The sequence below is a fragment of the Pelodiscus sinensis genome, chromosome 1 (assembly GCF_049634645.1).
Source record: "Pelodiscus sinensis isolate JC-2024 chromosome 1, ASM4963464v1, whole genome shotgun sequence".
Classification (NCBI taxonomy): domain Eukaryota; kingdom Metazoa; phylum Chordata; order Testudines; family Trionychidae; genus Pelodiscus; species Pelodiscus sinensis.
In genome coordinates this window covers 81,494,889-81,509,449 of record NC_134711.1, presented here as the reverse complement: position 1 = coordinate 81,509,449, position 14,561 = coordinate 81,494,889, and the positions used below count along the sequence as shown (strand labels likewise).

At 43.7% G+C, this 14,561-nt stretch overlaps 2 protein-coding genes across 2 annotated transcripts in view; one reads left to right on the top strand and one right to left on the bottom strand.

The window, feature by feature from the left end:
- The window catches only part of CCDC38 (coiled-coil domain containing 38), a 60,355-nt gene extending 52,575 nt beyond the window's left edge, over positions 1–7,780 (top strand). The window contains exons 17-18 of the mRNA XM_075933675.1: positions 3,979–4,072; positions 7,388–7,780. Coding sequence (XP_075789790.1) covers positions 3,979–4,072; positions 7,388–7,495 — 202 coding nt within the window. The 3' untranslated portion in view covers positions 7,496–7,780. The remainder of the gene's footprint in view (positions 1–3,978; positions 4,073–7,387) is intronic.
- Positions 7,781–8,220: 440 nt separating this feature from the next.
- Positions 8,221–11,629, bottom strand: SNRPF (small nuclear ribonucleoprotein polypeptide F). Its single transcript, XM_006118289.4, has 4 exons — positions 11,496–11,629; positions 11,238–11,363; positions 10,383–10,447; positions 8,221–8,327 (listed from the first exon to the last, which is right to left on the bottom strand). The coding sequence occupies exons 1-4, from the start codon at positions 11,496–11,498 to the stop codon at positions 8,261–8,263; spliced, it is 261 nt and encodes an 86-aa protein (XP_006118351.1). The 5' UTR covers positions 11,499–11,629; the 3' UTR covers positions 8,221–8,260.
- Between the last annotated feature and the right edge of the window lie 2,932 nt (positions 11,630–14,561).

The window sequence follows — 14,561 nt, the reverse complement described above, 5'->3', positions numbered from 1 at the left end:
AAAGCTGATTTGCCCTTTTGAACACATATGTTGCATTCTCATATCTGGTAACATAAAAACTTCTTCATAAGACATGCATAAGGGTTTAAAGCAGTGGTTCCCAAGCTTTTCGGCATCACACTCCCTTTTTGATTTTTGAGAAACCCTCACGCCCCTCCCCCACCCCCAATAGCAGTAAAACGTGTAGAAAAAAAAATAACAGCATAACTTGGAGTGGGGGTTGGGTCGCCTCACCCATGCACCCCCTGGAATTTCTTCATGCCCCCCCCCCCCCCCCCGTTTAGGAACCCAGTGCTTAAATGCGGAGCTTGAGCTTTGATTCTCTACATGATAGCCTGTTGTAAAGTGAGTAAACTTGAGTTCACTGTTTTTAACAATGATAAAGAATTCTACTGCATTGTTGCAAAGTACCATCTTGTTTAAGTGACACTTTTGCATTAACACTATGGTGTGATGGCTGATATTTTGAATAGCTGTATTGTACTGCCCCCTTATGGAATTGTTCATTATATCAGCTACTTAATTAATATATAAAACATTTCATTCATTAGCTACATTAGTTTGACTAGAATTTTGATAAGCCTCTTTGTTTTCTCTTAATATTGTACATTTGGTAAGTTAAAATTTGCAGTCTACTGTACACCCACCACATAAAAGAATAAATAAAACCCATATCAAAACAATATCATTAAAAAATCAAGGATGGTAATGTAGATGGGTGCCCATTTTTTATTCTGAGTCATTACTAATTAATACTTCAGCATTATGTGAAGAGACAGGTTGTACTTTTGGGTGGATATGCCAACTACCCCCACATCTGAGCATGTGATATATATTTTATAGCCCTTTCAAAAAAAATATGAGTTCAATTTAACTTGTTCTAATCAAAGCCCAATTTGAGTAGTTACATTCTGTCTGTCTTCTACTGCTTCTCATCCCCTCCCAATATACCTTTCAAGAGGATATGTTAGTGTTTGCTTTCTGTCCTAATCTAAATAATGTCACTGTACACTGAGAAACTGCTACTCTGTTGCACCCTAGAAGTGGAAAAAATATTTAATATATTTTGGGCCTGTTATCTATACACATGTATATTTATTTATTTACAATATTTTTACCCTGCCTCTCTATTTAAAATATCCAAAGTGATTTACAGAAATTTTTTAAAACACGTTTGTGTGTGTGTGTGTGTGTAAAAGTAAAATACAGGACTCTGAAGGGCTGACATAAAACCTGATAAAACACCTTAAGAGGAGGGGGACACGCAACTAAACATGAGTTATCAATTAATCAGACTGAATGAGCCATTTGTGGAGTGGAACATGGTTACTAATACTGCATATCTTAAATGCCTTTTGAAGTATCAGTGTAATTTTGGGTTGCCTGATGTCTGGGTTTTGCCTGGACCGGCCATTATTTCTGGCCCCTGTCCAGTAAAAAAAAAAAAAGAAAATACCAGACATGTAAAATCTTCAATATTTTCTGTTTTTCTTGGATGGAAGGCTGGTGGGGACATTGTTCCCTGCCGCGTCTGGTGTGGGGAAGCGAAGAGCATGAGGATTCAAAAGGTGCATCGACCTTTTTTATTCTCCCGGGTGGTGGTGTTTTTTTCTCAACAAGTTTGGTCTCTCCCTCCCGCTCTCAACCAAGTTTTTTTCTTGCCATGTTTGGGATTTTTGGTGAAAGCATCTGGCAAGCCTAGTGTAATTATCTAAAGTCAGATTTGGACAGGTAAGTGTTTCACTACATTTCTGTTTTGCAAAAAGTGCAATAGAACTTTAAGGTCCTCACCACTTGTGATCATGCATTATGTCTTCAAAAGTAGCAATTCCAGCAGCAAAATATCCCTTATTACCATACTGTGGCATTAGTTTAATTTAGATGGAGAGAGGTGTGTGTCATCCTGTTAAAACATTTCCTGTCTTGTGATGGCCAATAATGATGGAGATCTGAGACCAGTGAGCATTGTTGATGATTGTGAGCATGTGATCATAGGTAGCTTACTTATGCTTCCACTGTTAGGCAGTAGCTAGCTTTCTTACCCAGTGGAGTTCCACTGGTGTGGTTGCCACAGCTTCGGGACCTTCCCAGGTGTCCTGCAGCATTTCCCTCTCCTTCAGGTCCCTGGCTAAGGCAAGGTTTTAGCCTGATAGTTGTCACCTTTATATACAGTTCGTAGCTCATCTGCTATATATTTTAGAGAGTTTGTGCATCTGTGAGTATGTTTATTCAAGAACTCCTCCTAAATGGTAAGAATTAGGACCACAACATTTGGTATGCGGCTTCCTCGTATCATAAATTAAACCAAAATCAAGGTTTGGCTGTGCCAGGACAATAGGACGTGCATGAAATGTGATTTTTCGCATAAAGTGGAAAGGAAGGGGTGTGGAAGCAGGGACATTTATACTCACAAATGAAGGGGGGCAGCAAGCACCCCATCCCCGGGGACGGGCAGCACAGCCTCTACTACCCTAGCCTGCCGTGGAGTCCCTCTGCCTTAGACCATCCCCAGGCCACTGTGGCACACAGCCCACCTCTCCAGAAAGCAGCCACCTACTGGGCTGTATGGCTCCCAACATAAGCTAATTTATTTCACATGTACTGACATGACACTCAAGTTCAGTTAACAGCTTCCAGAAATTAATTATGCTAATTAAGTCATGTGTACATGAAATTATGCAGCCCTCTCTCCTGATTGTATCATCCCTATTTCCCATGTACTCCTGTGCAGGGAATGGGAAAACTATGATTCACATCCAGCCCATCACAGCTTTTAATCCAGTTTGTGGGATTACCATTCTGGTAGCACAGCAGGGCTAAGGCAGGCTCCTTGCCTGCTGTGGCCCCATGCTGCTCCTGGAATGTCTCTGTGACCCCTGGGAATGGAGAGGACAGGGAATCTGTGTGTGTTGCTCTTGCCTGCAATCTGTGTGTTGCTCTTGCCTGCAGGCACCGTCCCCCCTCCTCTCCCGGAGCTCCCCTTGGCCAGGAACAGGGAACTGTAGCCAGTGGGAGCTGTGGGGGCAGTGTCTGCAGATGGCAGCAGCATGCACAGCTACCTGCCACCCTGCTTCAAGGATCCAGTCAGGAGCCAAGACAAGCAGCTGGGGAAAGGATGCATGTTCCCTAATTGGGGGACAGATACACAAATAGACAAACTCTGAAATATATAGTAGACAGGGGTGGAGAAAGGGACAGCTGCTTCCTCCCGACCCAATGAGGTTATAGCTGTCCTAGTCCCCATTTCTGGCCCCTTACCACCTCCTTGTGATCATTCTATAATATGAGGGCTATACTGCACTCTCTTGCGCAAGAAAATATGCAAATGAGGCAAAACAGTGACTATCACCACGCCTCATTTGCATACTTAGAGCCACCATTTTGCACAAGGGCCTTTTGCGCAAAAAGGAGCCACCTATACAGCTCCTTTTTGCACAAAAATCCAGTCTTGCGCAAGAGCCATTCTGCCTGAAAATAAGAAAGGCCCTTGCACAAAAATGGCAGCTCAAGTATGCAAATGAGGTGCAATATTTGCATATGTTCTTGTGCAAGAGAGCGCAATGCAGACATAGCCTAACTGTTCCTCCTACCAGACCCCTCCCTTTCCATTTTAAGAGAAACTATCAAATTCCAGGCACATCCCAATGTCCTGGCACAACCAAACCCTTACCTTGTTATACTATCAGGAAGCTGCATACCAAATTTGGTTGTCCTAGCACTTACCTTTTAGGAGTTTTTGAACTAATGGACTCAGATGTATAAACAGATATTCAGATTGAGCAGTTTAAATTTTTTACAAACTTTACATCTCATCCCAAAGTTTTTCCGCAAATTTTCAGTTTCAAGTGTTTCAAACTATTGTTTGTTGCCTCTGGAATTAAATTTAAGGAAGCAAAAAGTTTGTGTTAAAGGTTCAGGCCTTTTCCTTCCTATCAACACCTGTGGAGTCACCAGAAAATTCACTTTTCACCACTGCAGGTTACGTGAAGAAAAAAAGAGAGAAGAAATTAAACTTCAGGAAGAACGACTGAAGTGTTCTATGGAAAGAGCAACTGCAGCCCCGAAAAAGAAGGTTTGCATTTAGTTTATTTTTTTCTGAGAAGTCCGAGATCATGTGTATTTAAAAAAAAAAATCCTGTTCCTTTATAGCACATTTAAAGTTACCCATAGGTATTAGCTTTACTTTTCCTGTGCAGAAGAGAAAGTTGCATGTCATTACAACTAAAACAAAAAACACTATTTATCATTAATTTACAAAATTTGCAGTAATAGTAAATCACTAAAAATAGTTAATTCACTATCATTTTTTGATGACAGACCTTGTTGAATAAGAGCTATTATTTGGAGAAAACTCAATATTAAACACTAAAATATGCAAGAAGGCAATTAGTGGATTAAGTGAAAATATCTAGCCCTTATTTTGAGCAATAACTAATTGAGTATTTCAGTAAAATAGTACTTACAAGTGTTTGAGGGGAATTTAAGGTATTCACTATATAATCCAGAGGTCACATCATTAGTAGTCAGAAATCAGCACAGAAGGCAAGAGGCTAATACTTGAACTGTTTGCATGGCTTTAAACACAACTGCAATATAAATTATAGTAGAAGACTAACCCAGAGTTGCCTGGGTCCCTCAGGGCAGGGGGCTGGCAGTATGGACAGTGCAGGAGTCAGGGTAAGGTGAAGAATCAGAGCAGAGCTAGGGCAAGGGGGCAGAGGAGGCATGGAGGTATGTGAGAGTGAGGATTGGAGGGAGGGAGCTCAAGGCAGGGGAACCCATCTGGCAGGGCTCTCTTCCTCCAAGCTGGAGGGGTGAAGGGGCTGCTTAACCAGTCTGGTGGCAGGCAAGATGGCAGAGCCCCAGCCATACCGGCCACTCTTGGTCATGTGGCTGTCCCCACTGACCACTGCATAAAGCTCTCCCTGCCATCAGCTGCCACTCTCAGTATCATGGCCCTCCTCTCTATGCCTTTCTCTTTCACATCTCTCCTCTCTCCTTTTCTATGTTATGGAAAACGGTACCATCCCAGCACTTCCTGTTTTCTTGGCACAACAAAGTCCTGACCTTGCTTTATGTTAGGATAAGAGGAAGCTGCATGCCAAATTTGGTGGTCCTAGTTCTTACTGTTTAGGAGTTCTTGAACAAACAGACTCACAGAAGCACACTTCTAAACTAAATAGACGGACAGATAGATATTATCTGGTTAGAATTTTCTGTATCCTGGGACTACACAAACTGAGTAGGTCTGTAAATGTAGGGTTCAATTACAGTATATAATTTGCCAAAAGCCAGTGTAAAATCAGAAAACTGAGTGAACATTACCATCCCAACCTTAGTCTTCTCTCACTGTATATCTTAATTATATAATGAAGCAAATGCAGTAACACTAATCACATATCTAAGATGATATACAAGTAATTAATTTTCAGTTACATTGTATCACATTGCTACAATTGAGAGAGACTTTGTGACCCTTTGTTAATATATAAAAATATGTGGTTTCCTAATTGCATGATTTAAATTTCAGCCTCAGAGGGACATAATTTGAAGTATTGTTTTTTAATTACACAGGTGTAATAGCTGTGAGTGCTTCTGCTTTTTGGGATTTAACAGGCACTTTTTTATTTTGATAAATGAGTTTCACAGGGACAAACTAAGGCCCTGCAAAAGCTTGTGTACAAGGGTAACATCTACAAGTAAAATGATGTACATGTGTTTGCAAGCTCCAGTCTTAACTGATTGTAATAGCAGTACAAGTTATTAGAGTAAACTGAAGAACAGACGGTTTCTAAATGTGTCAAGGAATTGTTTCAAGGCACATATAACAAAAACAGGTAAAACTTTCAGAGACAGAGGATATTGTTAAAGTTGGGTGCCTTTAATAATACAGTCTATAGATCCCAGTTTCTCGGTGTTCTGTACCTTTAATATTAGTAATAGCTGTATCGTCAGGCCTGCTGACAAACTAGGATTGGGAGGTGTTTCTGCCAAAGTGGGCAAGGGATCCTTTCTGTAGCCTGAAGCTGGGACCCATGCTAGGAAATTACTCATTAAGGCATTTGTAAATGGCAGAATAAAAGGCAGTATGCTACCACAACAAAGGGGGAAATAAGTACTACATACTCGTGTTACTGCCATGGGAATTGTGCAAGTAGCTGGTGCTTATAGCCTGTTATGTGTTGTACTTTCTGGCAGTGTGAGCACTCTCACATCCTTCTCCTCTAGTAGTTAACTCTTGGATGTAGTGTGCCATGACAGTTTCAGAAGGGCCATTGTCTTCTGCAGCTGTGAACTTCTGCCAAAAAGTGAAGGCAAGGGTTGAGGACAACATTAGATTTAAAAAAAGCTGCCTCAACTATCAGTTTTATTCATTTTGCATTTTAAAATATACTTCAGCAAGAGGAAACCTAGGCTAGTGAGTGAGATGCATGAGTAGCCCGCCATCGCAATAGGTCGCAAGATTTTCATAATCAAGATGGCATTCTGGGAAGGGGCAGTTTTTCTAACTGCACTTGTGTACAGAGAGTTTGTGGAGTATGCTAACTGAACTACAGCAGCACTTTGATGCAGAGGGAGCACATGGCTCTTAGTCAATGTTTGTGCAATCATCATGCTTCACATGCCCATGCTTTACATGCGTGTCACTTTAGCAATACCAGTTAAAAAAAAAAGTGGATGGAAACGAGTGGAATCTGGCAACCCTGTGTGGGCAATAGTAAACAAAATGTCTTATGGACCACACAGAGAACCCCAATGGGCCACAGATTGCCCACCACTGATCTAGTTATACTTCTGGTAGAGCCCTACGTCAATGCAAAATTTGTATCCACATCTGTATCCACAAAAATGAGCCACAAATATATGCAAATATGGGTATCCTCATCCATATCAGCAAAAAAAAAAAAAAAAAAAAAAGCTGCAGACACTGGCAGATTTACAAGGCTCTACTTGTAGGCAACAATCTAGATGCTATAAACCAAACTAAAGTTCTGCTTATGGCAGACCTAAGGATAAGAGGAGACCTTAAAACAGATCCTCACCTACTGTAAGGTGTCATAGCTCTGTTGACTTCCACGGAAAAATGCAAAGGTGCAACAGCTGAGGATGATCTCTATTGTGTTACTATTCTCAGCAACTGGGATCTATAGACTGTATTTTCCCTATAGGTAGCACAGCAGACATAATCCAGGAGGCTTTGCCTAATTAAAGGCAAAACAACTCCTGGAATTATTGTGGAATAATGCAACTTCACACCCAACATGGAGCTATGGAAGTATTTCAAATGCAGCCTTCATAGTCTACTAATAGACTTTATTATAAAACTATGAGTCTGCATAGATGTGTACTTTTCAGTGTTCAACATTTCCCTTTTCCAATATTTCAGTTGGGAAGAAAACTGGTATTTCGCTCACAGCCTCCAGAGATCAAAAAGGAGACAAGCCTGAAGGAGACCAGCACAAAAAATCAAGACGACATATTATTTTTCACTTGAGTTTAACCTGGCAATACTTCCTTAAAGGTGGCAATACCAAGTTGTAGCTATATCTTCCCATTCAATTCATCTAGAGCAAAGATTAATATTCTGTACTGTAGTTAACACAACTTAGTAACAAAGGAGTTATCACTAAAATGCAGAGATCCTTAGTATATGTAGCAAGCCTACTTAATACATCACATGTGGAAAAAAAACCCTAGAATGTCTTCACTGCTTGTTCTGTAACACCCTATTACTACATTCAGCTAACAAAAATACCACTCCCGCAATTCCTGCAGTACACTCCAGTGTAGTCAGCTTAGAAACACAGTAGTTTACAAGTGCACAAAAAAATCCTGATTCATTTTTGAACTGCTATATAATATAACTGCAGTACAACTAGGGAAATAGGCTACATAAAGTGAAGCAATGTCATATCAACAGGATTGTGGCACAACTATAAAATGTACCATAGGAAATCACTTAGATGCAATAATTCACCTTTAAGGATAGAATATAGTACACATTAATATTTTAAAATATCATCTATGTAATCTTATTTCAGTTTCAGAGCAAAAGATTTCCTCTCTAGCATTAATCTTGCAACAACATTTAAAAAGTTAGACTTTAAATTAGATAGGTTTATATAGTTAAGTTTCCCTCTGCGAGAAAACACTAAATAGTAACGAGTTAAGTTTTACTGTACAAATTTCCATAAAACTCTTAAGATGCCTTAACAAAAGTTGTGAAAAATTTATCTTTATTTTCCAGAAATATACAAACTTATTCTCTCATTTCCCCATCTTCTTCTTCTTCTTCTACTCCTCGGATGTACAGGACATTATTACATCTGTAAATAAATCAGAAGTTCTTTTAATTTTAAATGTATATTTTGTTCTGACTTTCCCCACATAAGCACTAGCTTTAAACTAAGTGGTGTGTTTTTTAAATTGAACTTGGGCCATTTACTTAAACCCTCCAAACACCAATTTTATCAGTCCAACCAGTTAACATATATTACTGGTGATCCCACACTCCAAAGGCTTTCCAAGTAGTTCAGTTTGCAACTGTCTACTGTAACACAGAAATGAAGAATGGCAAATCATTATACTCTACATCCATTTGTTTACACCCATATTCTATAAACAGATGCCCATGCTTAACTTCAAGCATAGGGATGTCGATGAGCAGATGACTATATGATTAAGTAATAAGCCTGGGCTTATTAGTTAATCCTTTTGACTACATGTATTCCCCCCACTTTAGAGACAGTGGAATATGGGGGGGGGGGGAGAACGGGAGCTGGCTTTAAGCAGGCACCTCATGAGCACTGGATCCGCCTCCTCCCTCCCACCCCCACACTGCTGCCTTGCACAGAGGGTGAGGGGGCAGAGGGGAGCCAGTATGCATGGGGAGCAGGCTGTTAGGCTGGCTATCCACAGACCCATCTGCCTCTTCCCACTCTTGCTGCCTCCTACAGCGCTCTGTGGAGTCACCTGCTCAGCCACCTGGAGGAGCGGGTGTCACAGAAGAAGCTACCACAAAGCAGCCTCTCCACAGTGGACCTAGGCTCACTGCAAATGGAGGCTGCTCTGCAGCAGTGGCCCCTATCTGCGGGAGGTCCAAGCTCTCTGTGAACAAAGAGAGCTCAGCCCCCCTGCAGACAGGGGCTGCTGTCAGTGTTCCCTCTAATCTGCTCTGCAGCATATCTTTACAGGTGATTAATCATCCCCACCCATTCAGTCAGCTCCCTGAGCCTGGGTAGAGCTTATTAATCACCTATGAAGCTGTGCTTAGAGGGAACACTGACTGCTGCCACCAAGTGCTGCTGCCTCTAATAGTCCCTGGGGACTATCAAATAGTCATGCAACCACTGGAATTTGATGTAGTTATACAACTATTCAAATTACTCACTAACATCCCTATTCAAGCACATAAAGTTGCAGGAGCTGGACCTTAATATATATGCAAAAATTTGTTGATACTCTTTTGAAAATCCACTCTACCTCCTCAGACACATACACTCACTGGAGTCTCTGCTACCTCTCCTCATTTAGAGACCCATCATTTCTGTGAAACTATTCAGTGCCTAATTAACTTCTTGATATTATTGGTAAGATTTTTCTCAACTATTGACAAAAGATTCATTGGTTATCTGGGATCTTATTTATGTATATGAAAGAAGTTACAAAAAGGAGAAATTATGAAATGGGTATTGTAGTTGGTTCTTCCCTCCCCTGATAATACAGGTTGAACATCTCTTATCTAGCACATTTGGGACCTAACCAATCCTGAACTAGGGAGGTTGCCAGACTAGAAAAGTTTCCTACCATAGCCCCCAGCCGCCGACTCTGCCAGCTGGGGATTTAGGGGGGGGTGGGGGGGGGGGGGAACGGGTATGGAGGACTACCTCCAGCCCGACAGGGCTGCCTGCTGGGTTGCTGGCCCTGCTGCCCCGGCCAGACTGCCTGCTGCTGTCCCAGTCTTGCGCTGCCAGGTGCTACCCTGACCAATCCCAGTGCCACAGGCTATCAGAAACTGCTGGCTCCAGCTCCACTGCTGTGGGCTGCTGCCAGCCCTAACCTCTGCCCCATCCCATTGCTTCAGCCCTGCTCCTCCTGGATTACCCTCCTGCCACTAGGCTACCAGAGTTCTCTGATGAAGGAACTTCCATGGTCTGGCTGGACCAGAGAATTCCAGTTTTGGGAGGTGCAACCAGTATGATTTTTATTATGATCTGCCAGAAATTGCTTAGCACAGAATTAGAAACTGCAACTAAAGTATTTAATATTGCAAATTTTCAGACTGTTTTAGGCTGACTATTAAGGAATTGAAGAGTTCTGTCCATCTACAAATGTAATACATCCACTACATAACTTACTAAATAATCTATTTTGATAATTACCTTATCAAAACTTCACCAAGGTGTCCAGACAATGCACCATCTATGTATTCTTCTGTGTTTGCAAGCTTTAAGGAACAAAACATTAGCACAATTGTTTGAAGAAAATTCTCAGCCAGCAATCAATAAACTATTGTCAGGCTAAAGACATTCTACAAGGACTACTGGGCCCTTTGGGAAACTGGGTCTGTTTAATAGTAACTTGTACCTCATTAGAACTCTTTGTTTTTATTATGCATGTAGCTCATTATATTTCACTTTTCATTGAAGAATCTGACCAGAAGAGTGTGCCATATATAGCAAAATATGGTCTGTTGCTTTAGAACTAGTCTACAAACCAAACTTTGTGTAAATCCTTTTCATCAGTTCTCAAGCCAATCATACCTTCATGTTGGAGATGCTGCTGCCCTGCACAGAGCACTGCAGGAGCAAGGGTGTAGGTGGCTCCACATAGAACTAGGCAGTGCAGAAGCAGTAAGATCTGGGTCTACTTCTGCCAGGTCTTCTTTGATAGCAGGCAAGTCACTCACCTCTGATGCCCTCGACCCCGCTATGAGGCCCCTGAACAACCCTCACGCCGCAAAGGGGACCCCGTGTCCCCTTTTGAACAACCTTGTCATAGGCACCCCCCGACTCCCCACGGAACGGAGTTGCCAACTCTCCCGAAAGGTAGGACCGGACACCATTTGCGGCAATGGCATCCGGTCCGGGAGAGCTGGCAACCCCACACGCCCACGTTTGAGCCGCCCCCGTCTCCCCCCGAACTCCTTCCGCAAGCCCAGGCTGCGCGAGGGGGCGGGTCTCCCGGAGCCCTTGGGGCCAACGGGGGAGGGGGGGCGCGTCCCGGCTCCAACTGACCTGCATGTTCATGTAGCCATCGACGGACACCAGGTAGCCCTTGTACTCCATCCCCCACTTCAGCTTCACCATCACCGGCTTCCCCGTCAGCCCGTTCAGGAAGGGCTTGGGGTTCAGGGGCAAGCTCTGCGAGTCACCACAACAGCGGGGTCAGCGCGAGCGCGGCCAGGGCTCCCCCGGCACCTGCCGCCCCTCACCCACCCCAGGGCGCCCCCCCCCCCGGCAATCCCACCCGCCTCGCGGCGCGGCCCCCCTCACCATGGCAACGCGGCCTGGCACAAGGCAGCGCTGAAAACAAAAATTACTCGCTGGGCCGCACGTGCGCCCGCCGGAGTCCGAGAGAAAGCCAGGAAGTGACGTCCGCTCCTTCGCTTCCGGGAGTGCGCGCTGACCTCCCGCCTTTTGCCCGCCCACGAAAGCCTGAATCCCGTTGGGCCCGGGGGCTAGCGCGCGAACGGAAAAGTCGGGTGCTGAGTGGCTAGACCGAACGACGGGGCGTGGCTAGTGACGCAACCCTCGCGGAGCTAGAAGGCCACGCCCCTTCCCTTGCATAGGGGCTTCTTGTAGCAGCTGGTTTTCCCTACCGTAATCCTCTGTGTGCGCGGGCTGGAGTTCGATTTGCGCTTTTTTAGGGACTTTATGATGGGGGAGCAGAGGAGGGAGCCAGAGTGTCTTCTAGGGCCCAGGGAGGAGCCAAGCACGTGGCGCCCATTGCAGAGTCAGGGGCCGGTGTAGTGGTTCCCAATCTTTTTAATGCTGCGGACCCACAAACCTGTTCACAAACTTTTGGTGGGTTGGTAATATTTTATTGGCCTATTTGCATATTTATTATGCTAATTAATTTAAGAGGTCATGTGTTATTTTACATCGCATAAGCATGCACACAATACACGTCATTGGAAGAGATCAGAGTTTGCAGTTATCTACAACACTAAAAATTCTCTAAAAGAATCCTTTCTTATCTTGAGTGATTAACACCTATGTAAACTTTCTTTGAAATGTAATTATGCCCAGGAAATCTCATGATACCACTTACACTTTTTGTTAGTCTCTAAAGTGCTGCAGGACTATTTGTTGTTTTTTAAGTTTTTTTCTATTACAGTGTAACTTGGCTGCCCCTCTGAAACTTTTGGACATGCAAATGTCATGAGGTAGGCCTTTTGTTTTGCCTGCTGCCCAGAGGGAAAGAAGTTAGACACCCTAAACTCTCTCCTATCCCCACCACACTGAACTAGTCCCCACCTCTAGAAAGAGGGAGTCACATAGGCCCCCCCCCCCCAGTCTCCATGTCCCACATGTGAACTGGGCAGAGCAACTGCAGCCTACCTGGGACCCCTGGAGAAGGTAGAAGCTGCTGCAGCATGAGAAGCCAGGATGCTCCCACCTGCCTCTAGGACCAGGGGACGCACATGGGACAGGTGGGAAGGTCTCACATCCCCACAGCGAGCCTCTGTCAGTAGCCAAGGCCCTCTGACCATCCCTCCGCAGCTTCCCCAGCAACAGTTTGGTCCGTCCCACCCTGGCCATGCCGCTGCTCCATACTAGAGGAGAGGAGCTGAAGTAAACACTCGGCTGCGGGGGCAGAGCCATGGCAGCTAATGCTCTGTGGGGCAGGCGAGGTATTGCAAGCCAGCCTCCTGTTCTCTTCTCCCCAGGTAGCCCCTGCCTGTCAAGGCATGGGGATGGCCTGGCAGTGTGCCACAGCCTGGCAGCCAACGGTTCATGGCCTGGCACTGGTCCACGGACTGGTGGTTGGGAACCACTGCTTTAATGTACTTACAGTGACCCCCATTACTGCAGCCTAATGACACCTCAGAAGTCATCCTCTGTAATGCATTCACCTGGCTGCATCCATGCTGCTAGGGATGGAGTGAGGGTTTTTCTTGCGCAAGAAGGGGCAGTGTAGACAGCTCCTTCTGGCGCAAGAGCCTCTTCCGCAAAAAAGGCGGCTCATTAGGTATGCAAATGAGGCTCAGCGATATTCCATGCTTAGCCTCATTTGCATATTTCTTACGCAAGAACCCACCAGTGTAGACATAGCCCTAGTGTCATCCTGACCCAGTGCACAGAGCTGCTCCACGCAGTCCTGTGACTTTGATGATTTATTCATAGACTTTTTCATGCCCCATTATTTTTCCAGTTCTGGCCAGAGCAGGCAAGTGCCTCCCAAACAGTACTAAATTTATTTTGTTCTTTTTGGTTTTGAAAACTACTGAACTATTTTGCCTACAAATATTTCCAAATAAATAATAAATTCATTACTGAGCTGAGAATGAGCCTGTTACATTTGAGCAAAAAAAAATTATTTTTTTTAATGAAAGGTCATTGCAGGATTGGGGGTAAAGTGGTCATTGCCCCCAACTTAGAACTTCATTTTTTATATTTCTGGATGACATGAAATTCGTCCACTGAAACTGATCCAGACATTAAAAGATATTCCTCCACCCCCCACTCTCCTTGTCTGTAATAACCTGGGAACTCACAGGGTTACAAATCTGCAAACCAGATTCAGCCTCATCCTAGGATGCGTCTACACCCTTAGCTCAAAATAAGATGTGCAATTTGTGCAATGCAATTTGCGCTACGCAATTTGCGTATCGTATTTAGATTCTTATTTAGTCTTTTTTTCAAAATAGGCTATTTCAAAATTTGGCACATCTACAGGTGCCAAATTTCTAAATAAAACACTATTTCAAGACATTCCTTATCTCTCATGCAAACAGGTTTACAGGGATGCTGAAATAGTATGTCTGCTATATTTCGCAATAGCGGACACATTCAAAAGACCCGGGGATAGCTATTTCCCCCAAATAGCATTGCAGTGTAGACATACCCCTAGAAGTGAATGTAGTGTGAGTGTATATATTTATCCACAAGGTGGCATTGCTTATCTTGCACAAGGACTGTCTGGAGATGTACGGGGTAGCCTTCTGGTACAAAACTCTTTTATATTCTTCATATAAAGCCAGCAAAGCACAGTGGCCTGGATTTCTGTATAACAGAGTAATTGATAGGGCAGGATGTTTTAATTAATATGAGCATACCATTATAAAAACTAAAACTGGGGAAAAAGCCATCTAATCTGTGTCCGTGCTGGTGCATGATTAGAAGCTGCAGTAAAGTTTTAATTCTCAGACAGTAGAACTACTACTACTTCTCTTGGCAATAGAATTCATAGAATGCCTTTCCTAACTTGGTTACACTTAATGAACTTTAGGTATACAGGCAGTCCCCGACTTACGCGGATCCGACTTATGTCGGATCCGCACTTACGAATGGGGCTTTTCTCGCCCCGGAGCTCACGGGCGGCGAGTCGCCACCCGT